The following is a 22,068-nucleotide window of genomic DNA, read 5'->3' on the forward strand; positions in this document are numbered from 1 at the left end:
GCACCCCCCTGTGGTAGTGGCAGAACAAGGGGTGATGGGCTGAAGCTGGAACACAAACAGTTCCAGTTAAACATAAGGAAAAGCTGTTTCAGTGTTGGGGTGAGGGAGCCCTGGCCCAGGCTGCCCAGGGAGGGTGTGGAGGCTCCTTCCTTGGAGGGCTTCAAGACCCACCTGGACACGTTCCTGTGTGACCTGATGTAGGTGGGAGCTGCTGCTGCAGGGGGTTGGGCTGGATGAGCTCTACAGGTCCCTCCCAACCCCACTATGCTGTGACTCTGATTCTATCCATCACTCCCAAGGGAGCAGTGCCAGTGTGTTTCAGCAGCCCAGGCTCTCAGTGCCTGTGCAGCAGATGCTCCGAAACCTTCACCCCAGGCCCAGGAGCTGCTCCTCTCTCTGCCTGCCTCTGACTGGGCTGTGTTGCAGGTGTGTAGGCAGCGTGAGGCCGGCAGCAGCGAGCTGCAGCAGCTGCGCCTGGAGGCGTGGAGCCAGGGGCAGGCGCTGGCCAGGGCAGCCCAGGAGCGGGAGCTGCTGGTGCGGGACAAGGCGGCGCTGGAGGTGCGGCTGGCGGCCACGCAGCGGGACAGGACGGGCCTGGCACAGCAGCTGGCACACGCCAGGTAAGGCAGGGGCAGGCTCTGGTTTCATGCCTGGGCTTGCAGGTCCTTCCTGAGGCTCTGTGCAGCCTGTGCTCTTTGCAGGTGTTTCCACCTGGCGTGTGATTCTGGTGGCAGCTGAAGCTTGCAAAGCTCTCCTGAGCAATGTCTCCTCCCTGTGTGAAGTCCAAAGCAAGCCAGCTTGGCTCTGCATTCAGTGTCATAGAATCACAGCATGATGGGGTTGGGAGGCACCTGTAGAGCTCATCCAGCCCAACCCCCTGCAGAAGCAGCTCCCACCTAGATCAGGTCACACAGGAACGTGTCCAGGTGGCTCTTGAAGCCCTCCAAGGAAGGAGCCTCCACACCCTCCCTGGGCAGCCTGGGCCAGGGCTCCCTCACTGAAACAGGGAAAGTGAATAATTGAACCATGCAGGTTTCTCTCTGGTTTTGGTTTCTTGTCCTGTGCAGTTGGATGTAGATCTTCCCTTATCAAGCAGTTGAACATGGGATCTCCAGGATCCAAGGCTGCTGTGTGTGGGCACTGGGAGTGGGGCATTGCCATTTAGGGTGAAGCTAGAGGATCATGCTAAAAACCTTGAGTGCTCTCTGCCTGTGGTAGAGGAGCCACAGTTGGTTACACCAGCAGCAGGGAAACCTGTCCTGAATCCTTGCCAGTCTTCAGGGGCTCTTGTCTGTCACTGATGTCTGGGTCCTCTCCTGTGTGCTGTGCACAGACAGAGTCATGCAGAAGTTACAAAGGGAACAAAGCAGACACTGTGTTTGTGCTGTGTCAGGTTCCTGAGATCAGAGGGGACAAGTTCTGCTTTTCTAAAAGGGGGAAAAAAGAGCCAGCCAAAAGTACTGAAATGTTTGTCTTCCTCTAAATGTGTTTTTGAGGAGAGCCCAGAGCTTGCAGAGCTGTACAAGCAGTACAACAGGACACTTCAGAGATTGCTTGTCACACTTCTTGACTTCTATACCCCAGAGTATGATGTTGGCAAGGCTGACAAACACCATTTTGACTCGGGCTGTTTCTTGAGAGATGCTGTTTATCTGCAGCTCCAGCTTCTCTTGTTTGATCCAGTGGGATTCTGTTTGGTCAGTTCTTGGGCTGGGTGCTCTTTGGTTTTGTTTTTTTAAAGAGAGAAATTAGTTATGAGGAACTTTTGGCAATAGATCATGAAGACACAGCAACTGTTCTTGCCAGGTGTTGTTCTCAAGAGCCCTTTGCTGTCACAGTTTCAAGCTCCATCCTTTCTGTTCTGTTTTAGAGACTGACTTCTATTTTTCCTTAAAATGGAGCACATTTACTCTGGACTGCCAGAGCCTGGCACAAGCAGAAATATGTGCTTGTTCCTCTTGAAGATACATCCCTCATTGTCCATCAAAGTACTGAAATCCTTCTGTTGTGAGTTGTGGTGTTGTACCACCCAGGTGCTCTCTTACCCTGAAAGCTGTTACCCTGGTTGCTTCTCTGCACTAGTGGGGCAGTGCTGTGTATTGTAGGAACCTGGCACACAGGACACTGTCTCAGATCAGGGAGGTAACTTCAGCTTCTTCCAGAATCCTTTGTGTTGGTTGAAGTCTATGGATGTAACAATTTGCATCTGCAGTGGTGCAGCTTCCTTCTTACAGCGTGACAAGTCACTTGGGCTGCTGCCTGCTTAGTCAGCAACAAATCAAGGTAGCAAGCTTTTCTCTTGAACCCAATGCCTTAAACAGAAGAGTACCTGTCTCTCCTTTCAGGTAGCTCCTGTTCAGATGAAATCTAGTTCTGATTTCTTACATGTGCTGCTACCAGCCTGAGATTTTACTGGATCACCTGATGTGTTTCTTTCCTCTTGCCTACCTGAACCTACACTGACCAGCATTAAAAAGTAATGAATCAGCTGGGGGAATACTCTGGCTCTGCAGGGAGCCAGAATAACTTGGAAGAGCTGATGAGCTAAGAGTGGTGAGCAAAGGCTGTGCTTTTGCTTGCTGGCACAGACTTTGTGGGCACAGCTACCTATGTCTTACAGATCAGACAACAGCAATTTGAGCTTTGACTGCTGAGATCTAATTTGTCTGTGTTGTGCTAGGCCATAAGGAAGGCCTGGGCATTCCCTCAGAGGAGCCTGCATTGCTGCTTTAAATGGTAGAAATCTGTCTTCTGTACACAAGTTTCCATGCAACCCATGTCCTGTACTCAGGGCTGGGGATCTTGAAGAACTCCCTGCTGGAGCAGCAGCCTGTGGGTGTCAGGAGCAAACAACTGATGTCTCTCTGTATTCACAACTTATCATACAGTCATGGAATTGTTTGAGTTGTTAAAGCCCTTGAAGCTGCTGCAGTGCCAGCCCTGACCTCACCCTGCCCAGCCCACCACTAACCCCTGGCCCTCAGCACCTCAACCCCACAGCTTTGGGATCCCTCCAGGGCTGGGCACTGCCCCAGCTCCCTGGGCAGCCTGGCACAGGGGCTCACACCCCTCTCAGGGAAACAGTTCTTCCCAATCCTCAATCTAAACTTCCTTTGGTGTGACTTGGCTTACAGGTCAGCGAAGGAGACCCTGGAATCCAGCCTGTTTGAGGCTCAGCAGAACTTATCTCAGCTGGAGATCACCAGGAGTCAGCTTGAGATGCAACTTCACACGGTCACACAGGCCAAGGAGGTGATACAAGGTGAGCAGCTCCTGTGCTTTGTTTCTGGTGATCCCCCTGCCTAGGGAAGGTGGTCTAGAAATACCTCTCTGCCTCAAGTGCTTCTAAAGAGTTAAATAGATGGAGGCAGATCCCTCCTGCAGTGAAATTCAGATGGCTCACATCAGTAAAGTCAGAGCCACTGCTTGTGTAGACAGAGTCTTGCCATGTGCTGTGTTTGTAGGGGAAGTGAAGTGCCTTCAACGTGAGCTGGAAGCAGAGAGATCTCTCCTGAAGCAGGAACAGGCAGACATGGTGCAGCAGCTCTTGCAGACAGAACAGCAGTACAACAACACCCTCAGACTTCAGGAATCTGGTCATGAGGTGGAAATAAACAAGCTCCTGCAAGACCTGGTAGGAAACGACATGCTTCTGAGTTCTTCAAGCTTTATGGGCTGGCTTTAGGAGAATAATAGCCTGAGCATGGGAAATTGCAGCAATCAGAGACTCATCCAGTGCCTTGGAAGGGCCCTTAAAGCTCATTTCATGTCAGCCCCTGCCATGGGCAGGGTCACCTCCCACCAGCCCAGGCTGCTCCCAGCCCCATCCAACCTGGCCTGGAACACTCCCAGGGATGGGGCAGCCACGGCCTCTCTGGGCAGCCTGTGCCAGGGCCTCACCACTCACAGGGAAGAACTTGCTTATATCTAATCTAAATATCCCCTCCTTCAGTTCAAAGCTGCTTTTCCTTGTCTTGCCACTCCAGGCTCTTGTACAAAGTCTCTCCCCAGCTTTCTCATTGGCCCCTTTAGGGACTGGAGGCTGCTCTAAGGCCTCCCTGGAGCCTTCTCCAGGCTGAACACCCCCAACTCTCAGCCTGTCTCTGTGGCAGAGGGGCTCCAGCCCTTGGGTCATCTCTGTGGCCTCCTCTGGACTGTCTCCAACAGCTCTGTGTCCTCCTGCTGTTGGTGCCCCAGAGGCAGCACTCCAGGGGAGGTACCAACTGCAGTTGCAGTAACTTTGTTCCTTCCTTTCCATCCTTCCAGGGTTGACAGAGGTATTATCTTTGGGCTGAGGCAGATAGAACAGGCTCCTTGCTCCTGGTACTGCAGTTCAGGGTCTGTCTTGTGACTGCAGGGCATCAGGGTACTGATCTGTCTCTCACCCTACAGTCCATCTGCACTTTTGCATTGATGAGCTTTGAAAACAGACTCTGAGAATAGAGAGAAAAGCTGAAGAGAGGGGCTAGGAGACAGGCAGCTGTCAGAGGGGAAGGTGGTGACTCCTTTTCTTAGTGACTGGGCTCAATGATCTTAAAGATCCTTTCCAGCCTGAGTGATTCTCTCATTCTCTCACCTGCTGACTTTGCTTTTAAGTTCCTTGGTGGGACTGTGGAGGGCACAAGCCACTGCTGTGCACTCCTCAGGTGTGAGTTTGGGGAAGGGATGAAAGTTGACATCTTTTGTTGAGGAGCTTGGCAAGGACTTGAAGCCTTTTCCTCTCCTCATCAGGCAAGTGAGCGGGAAGGGCACCAGTCAGAGCTGCAGGACGTGCTGGAGCAATGGGAAAAGGAGAAGGCAGAGACAGCAGGGGAGCACGAGAAGAAGCTGTGTGACATGAAGCAGAAAGTTGCTGCCATGCAAGCTCAACAAGAAGAGGAACGAACTAGAGTTGAAAATGACAAGCAAGAGGTAAGGGCTGGGAGGGAGACTGTGTGTGGGTTGTTGCAGGAGGAGAGCTGTGGGAGATGGCTGCAGAGCAGGCTGTGGGGGCATGTCCTGCGTGGTTTCTGCATTGAGTTTGGTGAGGTGAAAGGGGAGCAGGGCTGTCCTGGGGACTGGGAACAAGAGCTCTCACAGGCAGAAGTGTCACCTTGCAGTTTAGGTGTTTGTGCTGCTGTTGTGATCTGGGTTTTCTTGAGGAAGCTCAGAGTATTGTCACACTTCTCTGATCAGTCTCTTTTCATATTTACTGCTACTTGCTTATAGTCTGAACTGTGGTTAAGATCCAATTGTGTCTGTGAGGCTGGATCCCATAAGGATGGGGGCTCCTTTAGGGGTGGCCAGGGGGGTGTGGCAGAGCTGTTGACAACAATGTTGTTTAGGACTCCTCTGAAATATTCCTGAGCAGTATGACAGGGGTGTCTTCTGGGCTGTGCTGTAAGTGACTTGCTGGTAAGCCATTCTGAGCTCAGACCTCCTGTGCCAAAGAGCTGTGTCACACTGAGACTCCTTGTGTCCTACCCACAGCCCTCCTTCTGCAGGCTGCTCAGGGACAGCATCTCTCTCAGCTGTGTCTACAGCTGTTGAAGTGACAGGGCAGCACTTTGAGCTGACAGTGTGTCCCTGTCATGTCAATACTTTACCAAAGACTACTGAATATCTTAAAACTGAACTAATTGTCACCAAACCTCACTTAGAATACCTGAGTTGTCTGAAGGAGCCAGTACCTTCAGCCCTCTGGCAGCCTTGCATTTTCCCTACTTCTAACTAGGTGCAAAAGTCCCCATTAACAGACAAATAGGACACAGCAGGTGATGGGGAATACTCTGGCAGCAAGGTGAGACATTGGAGAAATGCCACAGGTGGTCTGGTTGGATGCCTCAGTGGGCTGGAGGTTCAGTCACAGATGGAACATGTTCAGAATGCTGGTCTCTTAGGAGTCCCTGCCTCAAAGTGGGCAGATGGTGACCCAGGAGACAGCAGCACAGTGCTTTGGGAACGTGTGAGCCCCTCAGTCTTTGAGTCTGACCACACAAACGTTGTGTGGGAAGGTTGAATCCATCTTCTCTTTGTCTTTGTGCAGGTCTTGCTAGAAAAGGAGCGTGAGAGGAAGGCTCTGTTAGACACACTACTCCAGACTCAGGGTGAGCTAACAGAAGCCTGCCAGCAGCTGGAGCAGCTGAGGAAGGAGGTGAAAGAGCAGCAAGAGAGTGGGCAGGTAAGTCTGACTGGTAGGGTAGGTTGGAGGAACAGGTCAGTTGGACCTGAGCTGAGAGAGACAAGTAACAGAATGAAAGGCAGAACCAAGCATATAAAACAGTCCTGCCACTGAGTAGGCAAAGACATGGAAAACACAGAGCCTGGTAAGCTGCAGAGATCAGCTCCAGGAAGGAAGGGTGACAATGGAAGGAGAGCTGGGTAGAGAAGCAGAAAGAAGTGGATGAATGAATGATTTGGAGACAGGAGAGAAAAAAGCTGAACCTGCTGGCAGGTCCTAGTGACTTGCTCTGCACTTGTGCTTACAGAACCTGACAGAAAAGCTGCAAGCAGAGCTGCAGGAAACTCAGAGCAAGATGAAGGCAGTGGAGAACAGGCACAAGGAAGAACTCAAAGCTGCCAAAGAGGAAATGAATATCCTCCTTCAGCAGAGGGATGCTCTGCAAAAACAGGTGACTGGAACAGCAGTTTCTGTGTGGCCTCTCCACTGCTCAGCCTCCCGTGGCAAAGCAGCCTGGTGGGTGAGCCCTCTGACCGCCTCACACTGTGATCTCAGCTGGTCTGAAGGGGCTGAATCTTAGCTGCTGCCTGGACAGATGGGCTGGTCCTTTTGCCTGCTGGCCAGCAAGCATCAGGATTGGATTTCTGCTGGCCTGTGGCTGCCAGCCTCGCTTGTTAAGGTCGTTTTTCAGATGAATACGGTGACTGGGATTTTTAAAGGAGCCATCTGCCTCCATTGTGAATCTGGCACTGTCAGGATAGGGTGGAGTTCAAAGTTGTCCTTTCCTCACAGTGTGTGATATGGCTGACAGTGACAAGCTGCAGTCTTTGACTGCTTCTCTATGTTTTACTTGAGGTGGAAGAGTTGACATCTCGGCTTGCAGCCTCCGAAGAGTCCTGGCAAGTGATCGGCTGCAAAGCTCAGCGAGACCTGAGTGAGGCACAGGAACTGTCGAGGCAGAAGGGGCTGGAGGTTGTGCACCTTCAGAAGATCCTGGAGGAGAAGAAGAGTCAATGGGAGGAGGTAGAGCTTCGGAACCAGGAGCTGCAAGTGTGTTTGCAATCCTTGGAGGAGCAGAGGAGTCGGTGGGAAGCAGTGGAGCATCACAACACAGAACTTCAGGCTTTGTTGAAGGTCCTGGAGAGTGAAAAAGCCAGGTAAAGCCTGTGAGACTCTCCTTTCTGTTTAATGGATTCCCTCTTTCAGATCCTCATCAGCTCTGCCTTGGGTACAGTAAACTTTAATCACCTGGGATCTGTCTCAGTCTTCCATCTCGATCCCTTTGGTTGACAAAAGTCACCTTGAACCCGTGGACACAGGCAGACTTCCTCCGAGGCACCCGAGGAACAAAAAGCTTGCTTTGTGCCCCCTGTTTCATTGATCCTCAACTAAATCCCAGCAGGTGTCTGTGGGGGCTGGAGCAGGGTCCTGCCAGCCTCAGCAGTCATAGATGTTACTGAGTGATCAGGAGAGCAAGGCAGCCTTCCATACACACCTGCATTAAAGGTGAGAAGGGAAAGGCAGTGCACTCTTGCTTGCTCTGGGAGGGATCCTGCATCTTACAGAGGGGTGGGAGTATTTCCTCCAAGCCTCCATTACCACTGCTGGTATTGGCCTTTGTTTCTCTAGCTGGAAGTAATATGGTGTAGGGAAGTCTTAGGAAGCTCCCCAGAGGTCACCTTTGTGTCAGTTGCTGCTGTTCCAGACAGGACATAGAAGCTAGGGGAAGAAAACTTCTCTTCATTGCTGACAAAACCTCTCCCTTGGGATCTCTTTAGTCAAAAGAGAAATGTTCCTCTCTGCTAATGGCTTCACTTCAAGGCTTTGCTGTGTTCATATTCAGAGTCACAGCTCAGGATAGACTATTTGTCCAGTAATTTACTCTTCTTCTGTGGAAAAAAGTGCATTGGGCACGTGCTTGGGTGGGACTGCCCCCCTGGCTTTGGACTGAGCAACAGCCTGGTTGTGTTGCCAAACCTCAGCAGACACAGCAGTTCTGCCCTTGGTGGTGGAAGTCATAAGACATGATGAAATGTTATACCAGGGAGTAATGAGTTGCATGTTTTCTCTTTCAGGCTGACTCAGTCTGTGGAAGAGAAGGAGCTGAGCCTCAGAACGCTGGAAGAAAGCAACCGTGCCCAGCACAGCAAGGTATCTCAGCTGCTTTCTGCTGCTCTGCAGGCCCATCAGCTCCTTTCAGATTGCAGAGGAGAAATACAGGAGCTCAACAACCAAGTGACCTGGGCACTAGCATCCTTTTCTCCAGGGACACAGAATACCACCTTCACCTTGTAGGCCCCAACTTGTTTCCCCTCTCAACAATACACTCCTTATGTATCCTGCCCAGAAACTTGGCACATTGAGGTCGAGGCTGGATCTGCTCTGCTCTCTTGTTTTCACCTATTGTCTCATGGTACATGGTATTAATCCTCTGAGGAGAAACAGGATATGCCTTTGGAGCTTCTCAGTGTGTCTGTTCCAAATGTCTCCAGATGGTGTTTCCACCCCTGGCAGGCACCGACCCATCTGCTGGAGCAGAATCCCGGCCTCTGGAACGTGCTTCCATCTCAGCCAGTTCATCTGGCACTTTGGAGGTGCTCCATAAAGGATGCCAGTTGGCCCCATAGCTTCCAGATACCTGTTTCTAGCTTATTTTGCTCAGTTTGAACCCTTGGCTTTGTACCTTCTGTTCCCAGGGTGGTTTTTGCTTGCAGTAATTTCTGCTTCGTTCCTTCCTCTGACCCGCTGCACTCAGCAGCAGCAGCAGCGCTGTCCCTGAGGCTCTGCATGTGTGTTACAGATAGAGTGGCTGCAGGATGTGGTGCTGGAGCAAGAGGCTGCCCTGGCAGCTCGAGAGAAGCAGCTGCTGCAGGAGCTGGAGCAGTCCCGAGCAGGCGAGCAGAGCTTGAGGGAGTCTCTGGGCATGGCGGAGGCCGAGATGTCTGAGCTGCGCTCGAGGCTGTGCAGCACAGAGAGCAGAGCAGAGGCCTTGGCCACGGAGTGTCAGCTGGCCAGCAGTGCCCTGTGTGAGGCCCAGTCTCAGCTGGACAAGCTGCACCTGGTTCTGCACCCCGTGGTCTGTGCCAGCAGAGCCCTGGGCCCTTGGCCCTCAGGTGAGCGTGTGGGGCAGCGGCCGGAGGGACGGTGGTTCTTTGCAACCCTGGTGTGATAAACTCAGCCTCTCAGCTTAGGCTGACTCAAGCCTTGGGAAGTGTTGAAAGCCTGCCATCCCTGCAGAGAGACAAGTCCATGTTTGTATGTGGAGAAATGACCAGCATCAAAATGAAACGGGGCCAAAGGCAAGTCCCAGGGCGGGCACGTTCCTTCCTTGGGGCAGCACTGACATTGGTGGCCATCGCAGTAACTTTGGCCTGTAACACACATCTTGCTGTAACATGAGCTCTAGGACAATGTCAAAGGCACTGCCACCTTCTCCTGGGCATGAAGGGGCCTATTTGTTGGAGACTCTTCAATTACAACTTGAAACAGAATGGCTTCTCTCTTCAGAACAGGATGATGCCAGGGGCCCGACCGTTTCTGAGGCCAGGGACCTCCCCACAGAGCTCACGGCAGACAGAGTGGCAGCAGCCCTACAAGACCTGTGTCAGCACCTGAAGCAGACTCAGCAAGAGCTGGTAACGTGTCTGGTGCACCCAGAAATCCTGTCCCACTGCTGGGCTGAGCTGACAAGCAGAAGGCCAAAGCCAGAGTGGGTGTAAATTCTTGTGGGCCAGGTTGGCTTGCTGCTCTGGGGAGAAAGGAGAGTCCTGATCACATCCACCATCACTGCCCAGCCATCCCTTCCTGCCTTGGCTGTTTCTGCCTTAATGTACCTCTGTCTCCTGCCAGCAGTGGCTCTCTGAGGTGATATTTATTCTTACCTCTTCCAGAGTGATGTGAGGACGAAAACACAGGACTTGGAGCTGGAGCTGAGCAAGAGGCAAGTGGAGAAGGACCATCTCAGTGCCCACAATCAAGAGCTTCAGAAACAGCTGGCTCAAAGCCAGGAAGGTACAGCTTCTCCTTCCCTCACTGATGCTGTTGTGTCTCACCAGTGGGGATCTCTGGTAGCACACAGAGGAAAAGCAATGGAAAGAGGAGACAAACAACAAGCATGAGACTAATCTATAGAACTACTAGTGAAAGCTTCTTGTAGAGAAGATGCAGTGGCTGGCAGTGCATCTAGCTGTGCTGCTGTGATGTGCAGAGGTGGTGCCTTTCAGGTCACATGTCTGCTAAGTAGGTGCAGCTTGATGCCTCACAGCATCTATTTCTGTACACTCTTTGAAAGCACCAAACTGCCCTAAGCCTGGTCGACTTCCTTTTCCTCTCACACTGCAGATTGACAGAGTATTGGTTCAGTGTTAAGCCCCTCTGTCATTGCATCCTTTCTTCTGCTGCTTTTCCTAGTTCTCTGCTGCCCAGTGCTTCTGCATCCTTCCTACCTGTTTCCTGCTGATTCCGGTTTCGTGTCTGAGCTCACAGCCATAGCAACCACAATTTCTTACTTCTCTGGTCACTTCTCACGCCTGTGGTGACACAATTGTGTTGGGAAACTGTTTTTCACATGTCACTAGTCATCTCTTCCTCTAATGTCCAGGCTGCACAGAGCCTCCAGAGCTGTTGGCCTCTCTGTAGCATATCTGGAGAGGCATCTCTGCTCCTTTCTCTGTCACAGTTTCCTCACTCTCCACATCAGAATTGTTTTTTCATCTCATTGTGTTGTTTCCCTTGTCTGAGGACAGGGACAGGGGCATTGTTCATTGCTTCCCCACAGGCTGTTGCCTGCTCATAGAATCACAGCATGGTGGGGGTTGGAAGGGACCTGTAGAGCTCATCCAGCCCAACCCCACTGCAGAAGCAGCTCCCACCTAGATCAGGTCACACAGGAACGTGTCCACGTGGGTCTTGAAGCCCTCCAAGGAAGGAGCCTCCACACCCTCCCTGGGCAGCCTGGGCCAGGGCTCCCTCACTGAAACACTGAAACAGTTTGTCCTTATGTTTAACTGGAACTGTTTGAGTTCAGGCTTCATCCCATCAGCCCTTGTCCTGCCACTGGATACAACAGAAAACAAGTGCTGCCCCAACCTCCTGACACCCACCAGTGAGAGATTTCATGCAGTGCCTTTACCTGTTCAGTACTTTGACACAATCCCTCTCTGAGGTGGAACTGCTGACCATTTTTCAGACTCCACAGGAGAGTTTTCCAGGCCTTAGATCACCACTTTTTATGGAACATCCATAGTTTTTACTACAAATGTTACATATGGTAACAGCTTCTGTGCTGTAGATTCTGCCACTTGTCCCACGAGGCAGTTCTTTAGTTCCTCTTCAGTCCCTGTCTGTTAGTTCAGCCTCTGCAGTTTAGTTCCTGTCTGTCTCTATTCCTTCTTGCTTTGGGACTTGGGACTGGAGTGATGCTCAATTGTTCTTGCCTTGTCTTCCTTGTCTTCAACTAACTGTATCATAGTCAGTCTCCACTTTTACTGCTTCTCCCTTCTCTTTAGGACACACACACTCAGATTTAACTCACCTGCTGTCTCTGGCCTTGTTTCGTCATCAGTTCTGCTCGCTTCTAATTCTGGGGGTGATGTGCTGCCATGCTCTTAGCTCTGGCCTCTCAGCAAGCAGAAGAGCAAACTCATTGTCATATTCTTCTGAACCTTGCCAGTTTCATCCTCCTTTTCTCCTCTGCCTAGAAGTTTCCTTTATTTGTGTCTGCTTTGAAGCTCCTTGCAGGCTTAGGGCCTGAAAACCACAGGCAGATAAGGAAATGCTATTTTCTCTGTAGGACTCAAATCAGTTTGATTTTGCTTTGCTTTTCACCTTCTCCTTCACCTTTACTGTTGCAGAGATGCAGATGGCAGAATGCAAGAAGAACTCTCTCCAAGCTGCCTTGCAGGAGGAGGCCACTGCTCTGAAGGAGAAGGCTGTGACCCTACAGCAAGAGGTGGCATCTTTGGAAAGGAAGCTGGAGAGCACGGAGAAGCAAAGGAAGGATGCCCTGGTGAGACTGGCAAACACCATGAAGGGCCATTTCTTACATATTTTTTTGCCTTCTGTTAATAATTCTAAGCAGCAACTTGTTTTCCAGTGGAGAGCTGATTCTGAGTGGTCTTGTGCATGTTCAGTCCAAGTCTGAGAAGGTGCAGAGTACACAAGTGCAGACCAAGTTTCCCTCACTTTCCCCTTCCTTCCACTCATTGTCCCCTCTTTCCCAGACTTGTGCACGTGGCTGAAGGAGCAGAGTCATCACCTTGGCTGTGAAAAGGCAGTTCAGAAGGAAGGGGTCATTGGGATGAGCAGTGTCACAGACAATGGGGAGACCACAGACCACCACAAGACCACTACAGAAGGATATTGTTTATACCAGGGCTTGGTTTGTTGGTTTAACTTTTCCAGTTGCATCCTTCTGAAGAAGTAGGAAAAGATGTGATGGTCATGGAGTACCCAGTTGTGATTCAGGTGTTTGTTTTCCTCAGTTCTGAAGATTTCTGCCCCTGAAGGTTAAGTCAGGCTCATCTCTGGTTGCATGGTTTGGGCAGTTCTTTGTGTCCAGATCCATATTCAGGTTTCTGAATATCTGGATCAGGAAAAGAAGTGAGAAGACAAAGTTTGCTAATAACAGAGAGCTGTTGAGCATTGCTCATCTGAGAGCAGACAGTGGGGAGAAAATGGAGAAACCCAGAAGTGCTGATCCAGCTAACTCTGTGCTTCTGCAAGGGCAAAACCAGTCTTGATTTCAGACACAGAGTGACAGACTGATCTGACCATTACTGCTTTAAGAGAGGACAGAGAGGTTCTGGAGGATGGTACTGTGAAAATTCTGTACAGTAGAGGTCCAGCAAGAGAGAAATTGTTCTTCCTTCCCTTCCTAATAGAGAGAAAAGCATCGTGTCACTGCCTCAGCCATGTAGCCTGGGCTTTGTGTCCTGGCTGCAATTCAGGCAGCTGCTCACCAAAAGAGCAGACTAGAGCTAGAAGAGGTTCAGAGAGGGGCAAAAAGGAAGATCATAGAATGATAGAATCACAGCATGGTGGGGGTTGGAAGGACGTACAGAGAACATCTGGTCCAACTCCCTGCAGAAGCAGCTCCCACCTAGACCAGGTCACACAGGAACGTGTCCTGGTGGGTCTTGAAGCCCTCCAAGGAAGGAGCCTCCACCCCCTCCCTGGGCAGCCTGGGCCAGGGCTCCCTCATCTCACAGGGAAACAGCTTTTCCTTATGTTTAACTGGAACTGTTTGTGTTCCAGCTTCAGCCCATCAGCCCTTGTCCTGTTGCTGCACACAACAGAAAACAAGTGCTGCCCCAACCTCCTGACAGCCACCAGTGAGATATTTGTCACTATTGATGAGATCCCCATGGGACTGGGGAGATGGGACTGGCTGAGTAAGCTGGGAAAGACACAACCTAAAGAGTCTCAAAGGAAAGATCTGCAGCATCCTGAGAGCAGGGGAGAGGGGCAGCAGTGGTTGGCTCTTGTGCCACCTGCAGGCGGGTGGCAGGACGGGCGCAGAGGCAGCAGAGCACACCTGGGGAACTCCCTGGCAGAGGCTGCTGTAGATCCAGCAGGTCTGTGTGGGGTCAAGAGGAGACTCTGAAAGTTCTCAGAGCTGGAACAGTGCTGGGATTGGAGAGGTATCATGGAAGTCTTGGGCTTTCTTCCCTGAGCATTCACTGAGAGGAGCCATTCCACACAGACCAGCCCAGAGGCTTGAGCCAGTGCAGCTCTTCCTGGAGGATCAATGTTGTCCCACTTCTTCTATTTACAGTGACTCAGTTATGGACAGAATTTGATACACTACAGCTCTCAACTCTTTTTATGAGTGACAGTAGCAAGTTTACATCAAACAAGGAAACCAACTAAAGAGCCTGAATTTTCTACTAAACGCTCAAACTTCAGCCCTCAGGAGTTCTAATTGGTATGAAAACCAAACATGCACAATGGAATTATTGAGTCTTTTCCTCTCTGTTTTGCAGAACGAACGAGACAGACTTCAAGCACTTAAAGAAGAGCTTGTATGGGAGATAAAACTTCTTCAGGAATCAGTCACAGGCTCTGAGAGCCGAGCAAATACAGCAACAGATAGGAATCACTGCCTGGAACAAGAGCTCCAAGCTGCTCTGTCTGACTTAAAAGTGAAAAGTGAAGAGGTGGAAATGCAGTGGGAGAAAATCCAGATGCTGCAGAAAGAGGCAGCAGAGGTAAAGGCCTTGCAGGAGAATCTCTCTCATATGACTGGCGTCCTGACAGAGAGGGAGGGAGAAGTAAACTTCTACCAGGAGCAGGTGACAATGCTGGAAAAGCAGAAAGAAATGCATAAAACTGCTCTTGATCAGGTTATTAAGGACATAACAGAGAAAACCCAGAAGATTGAGTCCCAGCAAGAATACATAGAGGAGCTGGAGAAGAAGCAGGAACAACAGAGGGTTGCTGTCAGCAAGATGAACAAAGAGCTGGAAGAGAGAGAGCAGGAGATCAGGTCCCAGCAAGAACAGATACAGCAGCTGGAGAAGCAGCAAGAAATGCAGAGGGCTGCTGTCAGTGAGATGAGCAAAGAGCTGGAGGAGAGAGACCAGGAGATCAAGTGCCAGGAGGGGAAAATAACGATTCTAGAACAACACAGTGCAGCACAAGTGAGAAATCTGCTCATGGATCTGGATCATGTGAAGGGAAGCGTGAAGGAGAAAAACACAGAGCTCACGTCTCTGACTCAGCGGATCCAAGAACTGGAACAGGAGAGAGAACAGGAGAGGTCTCTGCATGAAAGCCTTGAGCAGCTCAAGGCAGTTCTTAAGGACAGGGAGAGTGAGTGTGGTTCTCTAAGAGATCAGTTAAGACTCCTGCAGCAGTCCAGGGAACAGCAGGAGGGGCATCTGCGAGAGCTTCGTAGTGAAGTAGAAAAGATGACACTTTGTTTGTCTCAAAAAGATCAAGAGCTTGAGTCACAACAAAAGCAAATCCAGGAAGCTGAAGAAGTCATGGAAATGCAGTTAAAGACTGTCAGTGACCAACTGGAGCAGACCTTAGAAACCTTAAAAGAAAAGGACATACTCATGACCATCCAAAAGCAACAAACACAGAGCTATGAGGAAAAAACAGAGGAGCAGCTGAATGTCTTACACAGAGACTTAGAACACACCAAGGCAGTTCTGAAAGAAAAGGAAGTAATGATTGAGTCACAGAAGGAACTGCTTGAGAGCTTCCAAAAACAAGAACAAGGTTCTGAAGAGCAGAAGGAAATTCTGCAGCAGCTTCAGGCGTCACTAAAGGAACAAGAGCAAGAAATCTTCTCCCTTAGGAAGCAATGCGAGGCTTACAAGGAAAAGGAGAAACGGCAGGAAGCTGAGCAAACAGATCTTCAAGCAACAAAACTGACCCTGAAAGAAAGAGCAAAACAGATGGAGGTTCTGGAGGAGATTCTCTATAAACCACAGCAGCAAAAGGAGGAGGCAGCAGTGCAGACAGAAGCCATGCTGCAACTACTAGAGCACGCCCAAGCTTCTCTGGAAGCTAAAGATCAAGAGATTGTGTCTTTGCAAGAGCACATCCAGGACCTTCAAGAGCAGGAGTTAGCAGGCAAGCAGTCCAAGAGTCCACAGCAGGATCTAGACAAAAGGAGCCAAATAGTGAAGAACAACCATTGTGAGCCCCTGGGGCAGATGGAGCAAACGGACGTGTTCCAGCCCCAGCAGGACGGCGTGACGGCGGCACTGACGTGCCAGGAGGAAGTGAATCCGCTTGAGGAAGTGGTGAGAAAGAGAGATGAAGACAGTGAGACCCTTGTGCAAAAACTCCATCACCAAGAACTGAAGACCTTGCAGAATCTCCAGCTGAGTGAGGAGAATGGAGAGCTGGGACAACAAGAGCACGAGAAGGTCCTGGAAGAAGCGTCGCCTGAGAGGGAACGAGAGGCTGAGGCTCGAGGTGAACAAAAAGGGTCAGAAGAGGAAACAAGAGATCTTCAGGAGGATGCTCAGCATGTTCAGCAGAGTGTGACAAAGAAAGATAAAGAGATCAAGTGCCAGAGGGACAGAGTCAGGTATTTAGAGAAGACTCTGACAGAGAGAGAGCAAGAGCTCAGGAGGCAGAGTGAACTGCTGAGACAACTAACATCAGCTTTGCAGTGGAAAGGTAAAGGGCAGACCCTAAGCAAACAAATCCAGAAACTCCAAAAATGGGAGGAAGAGGAAGCAGAGAAGAGGAAGGTTCTCCAGGAGAGAGACCATCTCTTGCAAAAGCAGAAGGAGCTGAGCCAACAGCTGGAAGACGAGCGGAAAGCAAAGGGGGAAGAGTTGGAGCGTGTGATTGCTATTTGGAAGCAGACTGAAAGTGGAGAAATTGAATGGAAAGAGAAAGCACAAGCACTGGCCCTTGCCCTCACCAGGAGTGAAATGGCCAGTGGGACTCTGAGGGAAGAAGTAGCCATCCTGCAGAATATGGTTTCAGAGCGGGACACAGACCGGTGTCAGCATCAGGTAGGCAGCGTGACCGAGTGTGCTGGAAGGGATTCTCTTGCTGTTTCCCCTAAATACGTGACCTGCTCAGCCCAGGAGATGCTGGTGGCAGGCAGCAGGGTTGCCTGCCTGTCTGTGCAGCTCATGCCAGAGCCCAGGCACCTGCTGGAATGTGTTCTGCCATTCCCAGAACTACTGAGAACTACAGAGCTTGCTGCTAAAATCAAGTCCAAAGCTGTGGGGAGGGCCACGGTGACAATGGGTTGTGTTCTGTCTAAGGCAAGCTTAGCCAACAGGTCGTGGTTAGGATTTGGCAGCTGACCAGGCTGATGTGTTAAACTCAGCAGAATACTCTAACCCTGGCTGAGCAGCAGCTCCACTGATGGTGCTTAGAGGATGTGTTCAGAGATGTAGGTCTCTGAGGTGCAGCTTTTGCAGTGTGGAGTTTGTGCCATTGCCTGATCAGGTGAGAAGCTTCACAGCACATCCAGGATATGTTTGTGCCACAGTCCAGAGAGAAGGCAGGCAAATTGGGGTGGCTGTGTCCGAGGCACTAGAGCTCAGCACTGCTGGTGGAACAGCTCTGGCAGTGCTTTCAGCGTGGTGTTAGTACACAGGCATGTCAAACATTGCTACTGATAAACACCATCTGTGTACATTACACAGTCACACACTGCTTGAGGAATACTGCCAGCAGCCTGACTGGGATGATGGCAGGTGCTGTGATCTGTGGATGGGAAGCAGAGCGTTGGCATAGGCAGGAAAGAAGAAAGCAATGGGAGATTTCAGCTGCATCCACAGAGGTGGGTTTAGTGCTGCTATCAAGACATTTGCAGATGCTGTCAGAGGTTGCTGCAGTTTGTCAAGAAACCTGTTGGGGGAGGTGGCTCTTGAGCAGGTTCAGAGCAGTGCACAGGGCTTGCTTGATAGTGTGATGCATTCATTTTTTCAAAGAGCAGTTCTGCTATGGTGATGTGACAAGTGAAGGGAATAGAGATCAAACCCATAGTGTTCTACCACTGCAGAGCTCCCTGCTTCACCCACATTTTACTTGTTTGGTTGTCCAAGGACAGAGAGTAGAGCTCTAACTGTGGAAGTCCAATGTCTGAACGTGGATGGTCAAGAACTGGCTGAGAGAGAGCTGGAGATCCCACAGACCACTGTAAAACCATTAAGGGGCTGAGTTGAGTGGGAAACAAATGTTTCCAGTCTCTCTCAAGACCAGAGACACTAAACAAAACCAGCAGGAAGGATGTCCAGAGCAAACAGCTCCATTTCTCCAGGCTGATCCAGAGGAAGGCCCTTAGGAAAAGAGTGTGTTGTTTTGGCCTGTGGACCAGGAGGAGAAGGGCCTTAGCACCGTTCCCAAGTTTGGTCACTCTCCCTGCTGTGTCGATTCTCACCCTCCTGACCTTTATGTGGCATCAGCTCACATCTCTTCCTCTGTATACCTGGCAGGCTCTTGCAGAAGGGGAGCATCTGTCATGGCTGTCAGAGAAGAGGCTCCTGTCTCAGCAGCTGAAGCATCTGCAGCAAGTGGTTGCAAGGCTGGAACATGAGAAGACTGAGCTGAAACAACTCAATGCTGAGCTCAGGAGGACTCTCGAGCAGGTAAAACAGCTTTCCCTGTCTCTGCAAAGCCTCTGCAGCGCAGCTCACTTCCACAGACAGCACTCAGGAATCCTCTGCTTGCTTCCTTCCCTCTCCCACTTTCCCTGGTGAACACAGGCTTTTGCATTCTCTCTCTCCTGGAACTGCATTGTCTCCACAAAGGCTCGTTGACTCCAGTACCGTTGCCCCTGCCCCGGTGTCGCTGTGCACTCGCATTTGACACTCGTCTCAACAAAGGCTTCCTCTTGCTCTTTACATTGGGTGCTTTTTACCCCCAGCGTTCTCTGGTGCACTCAGCAGTCTCTGAGCAGAAATCTCCTTGCCATGATGTCCTGAGCTGCTGTTGCTGCTCCTGTGGGGGCAGGTTTCTGTGACCCTTTCTCCCGTCCCGCGTGCAGGTGGAGCGTGAGCGGCGGCGGCTGAAGAGACGCTGCGGCGCTGGCTTGGTGCCAGATGCTTGTGGATTTTCTCCCTCTGAGCAGCACAGGCTGCCTGCTTCCAGACAGGTGAGAGCAGAACCTGACCTGGTGGGAGGAGGCTCTGGCCATATGGAGGAGCAATGGCAAATCCCACTGGCAGCAGCCCTCCAATTTAGATCTAATAGAAGTCAAACATAGACCATGGCTCAGGCCAAACTGGAGACTAAAAAGAAGTCCTTGTGTTTTCTTCACAGGAGGAGTCTCATGTTCACCACAGTCAATTAGCTGACTTACAGAACCAGGTGAGAAACAGGAGTGCTCTCATCAAAAGCTGCTGTGCTGATGGTGGTGTGATTTAAGCCCAGCTGGCAGCGAAGCTCCACGCAGCCACTTGCTCAGCCCCAAAACCCCTGTGGTGGGATGGGGAGGAGAAAAGGTGACCATGGGAGGACTCAGGGGAGGACTCCAAGAGCAGGCAGGGCTCACTCACCCTGGTGCTGAGCAAAACAGACAGGACTGCTCGACTTGGGGAAGAAAACAAAGTCAATTAAATCCACTACCAGCCAGAAACAGAACAAACAGCAAAACAGAGGAGGAAAAGGCAGCCAGCCCTTTGAGACTTCCTCCCCTCATCCCTCCCTTCTTCTAGGGCTCAGCTCCCTGCTCCCAATACCTCTACCTCCTCCCTGCTCAGCAGCACAGAGGGGCAGGGAATGGGGGTTGCACTCCATCATAGATAGTCCCTGCTGGTTCCTTCTTCTCAGAGGAGGGCTCCTCACATGGCTCCCCTGCTCCACCTGGGTGCAGGGGTCTCTGCTCTGGCACTCTCCTCCCTTGGTGACCTTAGGGTCTGCATGGTCACTTCCCTCTCATTCCACTTCTCCTTCCACCAATCTTCTCCCTTCTTCAGATTTCTCCTTAAAAAGTGGCTGCAGAGGCCCCTGACAGACTCAGCCTCAGAGGTGGGTCTGGCTTAGAGCTGGGTGAAGTTTTGAGCAACTTCTTACAGGGGCCACCACTGCAGCCCCTCCCCTGCTCCCAGCAATGGCTCCACACAAGCACAACACAGGTGGGCACAGCTTTGCATGATGATACAGCCCGAGTTTAGTTTGGCTGCCAGGAAGCAAGGGCAGCAGTGGCAGAAGCCAGTGGGACACGTCCATTGGCTGTGGCCAAACAGCATCAGTCACCTTGGTCTGGTCTGAGACTCACCTAAAGGTCAGGCACGGTGGGGAGGGACTGCAGGAAATTCAGAAGAGGGGAACTTGCCTGAAAATAGAGAATATCCCAAGGATGTTCCCCTGGAGCTTTACCTTGTTGACTGTTCCCACCTTCCCTGGACTCCAATAGCTGTGGAGCCTGTGTTGTGGCAGAGCTGCAGGGAGCTGGGGCAGGGCCAGGGCTCAGAGCCTCCAGGCAATCATCACTCTCCCCTTGCTGTTCCCTCTCCAGCAGCCTGAGTCAGAGACTGAAGCACTGAGTGGACATTTGTTTTAGCAGTGTAGGGGGGTGTGTTCCAGCTGCTGCTGCATCCTTTGGCAGTGCTCTTGGCAGCAGCAGCAGTCTCCAGCCTGTTCTGTGTACTTTTATGGGCCTGGCACAACCTGGTCTCCCTGTGGACGTGAATCTTCCCAGGTGTGCAGGGCAGAACTCTTGTGAGATTTATGTGACTAAAGTACATGATGTTTAGCTCTGGTAAGTGAGCCAAGAACAGTGCTGAAGCCATCAAGGTATGTCTTGGGGTTGTCTTCACCACAACACCTCGCTGTCTCAAGTTCTGTTGCTGCAGATCACGGACTGAACCCCCTTCCCCTTCTGACTGTTGTGCCTGTGCCCTGCACACCAGCTGCAGCAGTGAGCAGGAAAATGAAGGTGCTTTGCCCAAGAGTATCCCTCAGCTGCCAGGGGCACTCCTCTGGCTCTGGGAAACAGTGGGACAGGAACTGGAGCTCCCATTTTCTGGAAGATGCCCTTGGCAGCAGATGGCCACTTCTGCTCACCCCTGTGGGCTACCAACCAAAGCAGGGACTACTTCAGGCTTCCAAGTCCACGTCCAGAAAGGTGCCCTCATTATTTCAGAGACAAGAACCAGTCTGGCCCTGTTCAGTGGTGGTGTTTCCTACTCCAGCAGTTTGCTGCAGAGTCCCTTTGGTCACTTACTTTCCACGTGCATCTCTGCTCCAGAGCAGGCAGAGGGCCACACACCAGAGCTGCTGGAGCTGCCTTGCACTGCAAACCTGACAGCAGGGCAGAGCAGCTGGGATCTCCCACCAAAAAGCCTGGCAGGCACAGGGTGATGTTGCCAGGACATTGAATAGAGCTTGAGGCTTTTCAAGGCCTCATCAGACCTTTAAGGCTCATTTCTCCCTGGGCTTTGTTGAAATGCCACTCAGCTCGTTTGTGAGATGCTCTGAAGTCAGGAGGAGGGAGAGTTTGCTCCCTTTTCACACACTAGCTGTCAAGTTTTCAAACTGGATCATCACCAACACGTTCTTCACCACGTTGCCTTGCAGTAATGCTCTGTGAGGGGAAGGCACGAGGCTCTGAGGGGTCAGCAGTCCAAACCTCTCCCTTGAGAAGCTGGATACCGAATCCAGCAGGAACCTCTGTCTGATACACCTGCAATGCTCAGCGTTGCACAGGTGAACAGCAGGGCAGAAAGGACCAGGAGCTGTTGGCAGTGTGAGGTCAGTTCAGGGTGGGAACCTGTGGGCTCGTCTCAGCTCACCCTCTGCCTCTTCCAGGTGTCCCTTCTGCAGATGCAGCTGGCCCAGGAACGAAAAGACAAGCAGGACTATATCAAGCGCTGTGCAAAGACCAGCCAGGAGCTGTCAGACCTTCATCAAGAGCTGTCTTACTCCTTAGCAGCTGTGGTCAGGGAGCCCAAAGCTGCTGTTCTGGAGCAAGAGACTCAGAGGCTGGATTGGTCCCTGCACCTCAGCTTGTCAGGAATGTCTCCTGAGAGACAGCCCTTGCGCTCCACAGCCCGACCTGCCAGCAGTGATGACCTGAGGTGACAGGGTCTGGCACAACAGCTCCGTGGGACCTGCTGCAGCAGGTGAAGGCTGGCAGAGGGGCTTGACCCAGAGTCACATCAGAGTTCAGAGCACGGTGTTCACTGCAGGTGCCCCAGCAGTGGTGGGACAGAGCCCATACTGGCCTGTGTGGCTCCAGTCATAGGCCTGGAAAAGCAGGATGACCTGATGAGCAGGTACATTTCTTCCTTTTCCAAAGCACTCCATCGGAGCCTCAGCAGTTTCCACACAGCCCCCCGTGTTTGGGCTGTTCCTGTAACTGTGCTGTCTATAAAGACTTTTGATCTGGTTTTATTTTTTCAACACACTCATTTCTCCAGAACCCTGCACAGGCTCTGAGCAGAAATCTCCTGATGTCCTGTTGATCCAGGGGGGCTCCCACT

The 22,068-nt window shown here is 51.4% G+C and overlaps 1 protein-coding gene across 1 annotated transcript in view; it reads left to right on the forward strand.

Moving 5' to 3' along the window:
* CEP250 (centrosomal protein 250) overlaps window positions 1-21,992 on the forward strand; it is a 36,060-nt gene extending 14,068 nt beyond the window's left edge. The window contains exons 17-33 of the mRNA XM_062009422.1: window positions 427-620; window positions 3,135-3,262; window positions 3,465-3,634; window positions 4,732-4,911; window positions 6,026-6,160; window positions 6,468-6,611; window positions 7,016-7,317; window positions 8,236-8,311; window positions 8,961-9,273; window positions 9,668-9,795; window positions 10,051-10,171; window positions 12,013-12,167; window positions 14,143-16,641; window positions 18,079-18,231; window positions 18,630-18,737; window positions 18,905-18,952; window positions 21,395-21,992. Coding sequence (XP_061865406.1) covers window positions 427-620; window positions 3,135-3,262; window positions 3,465-3,634; window positions 4,732-4,911; window positions 6,026-6,160; window positions 6,468-6,611; window positions 7,016-7,317; window positions 8,236-8,311; window positions 8,961-9,273; window positions 9,668-9,795; window positions 10,051-10,171; window positions 12,013-12,167; window positions 14,143-16,641; window positions 18,079-18,231; window positions 18,630-18,737; window positions 18,905-18,952; window positions 21,395-21,667 — 5,127 coding nt within the window. The 3' untranslated portion in view covers window positions 21,668-21,992. The remainder of the gene's footprint in view (window positions 1-426; window positions 621-3,134; window positions 3,263-3,464; window positions 3,635-4,731; window positions 4,912-6,025; window positions 6,161-6,467; window positions 6,612-7,015; window positions 7,318-8,235; window positions 8,312-8,960; window positions 9,274-9,667; window positions 9,796-10,050; window positions 10,172-12,012; window positions 12,168-14,142; window positions 16,642-18,078; window positions 18,232-18,629; window positions 18,738-18,904; window positions 18,953-21,394) is intronic.
* The last annotated feature ends 76 nt before the right edge of the window (window positions 21,993-22,068 follow it).

Source organism: Colius striatus, chromosome 16, assembly GCF_028858725.1.
Source record: "Colius striatus isolate bColStr4 chromosome 16, bColStr4.1.hap1, whole genome shotgun sequence".
NCBI lineage: Eukaryota > Metazoa > Chordata > Aves > Coliiformes > Coliidae > Colius > Colius striatus.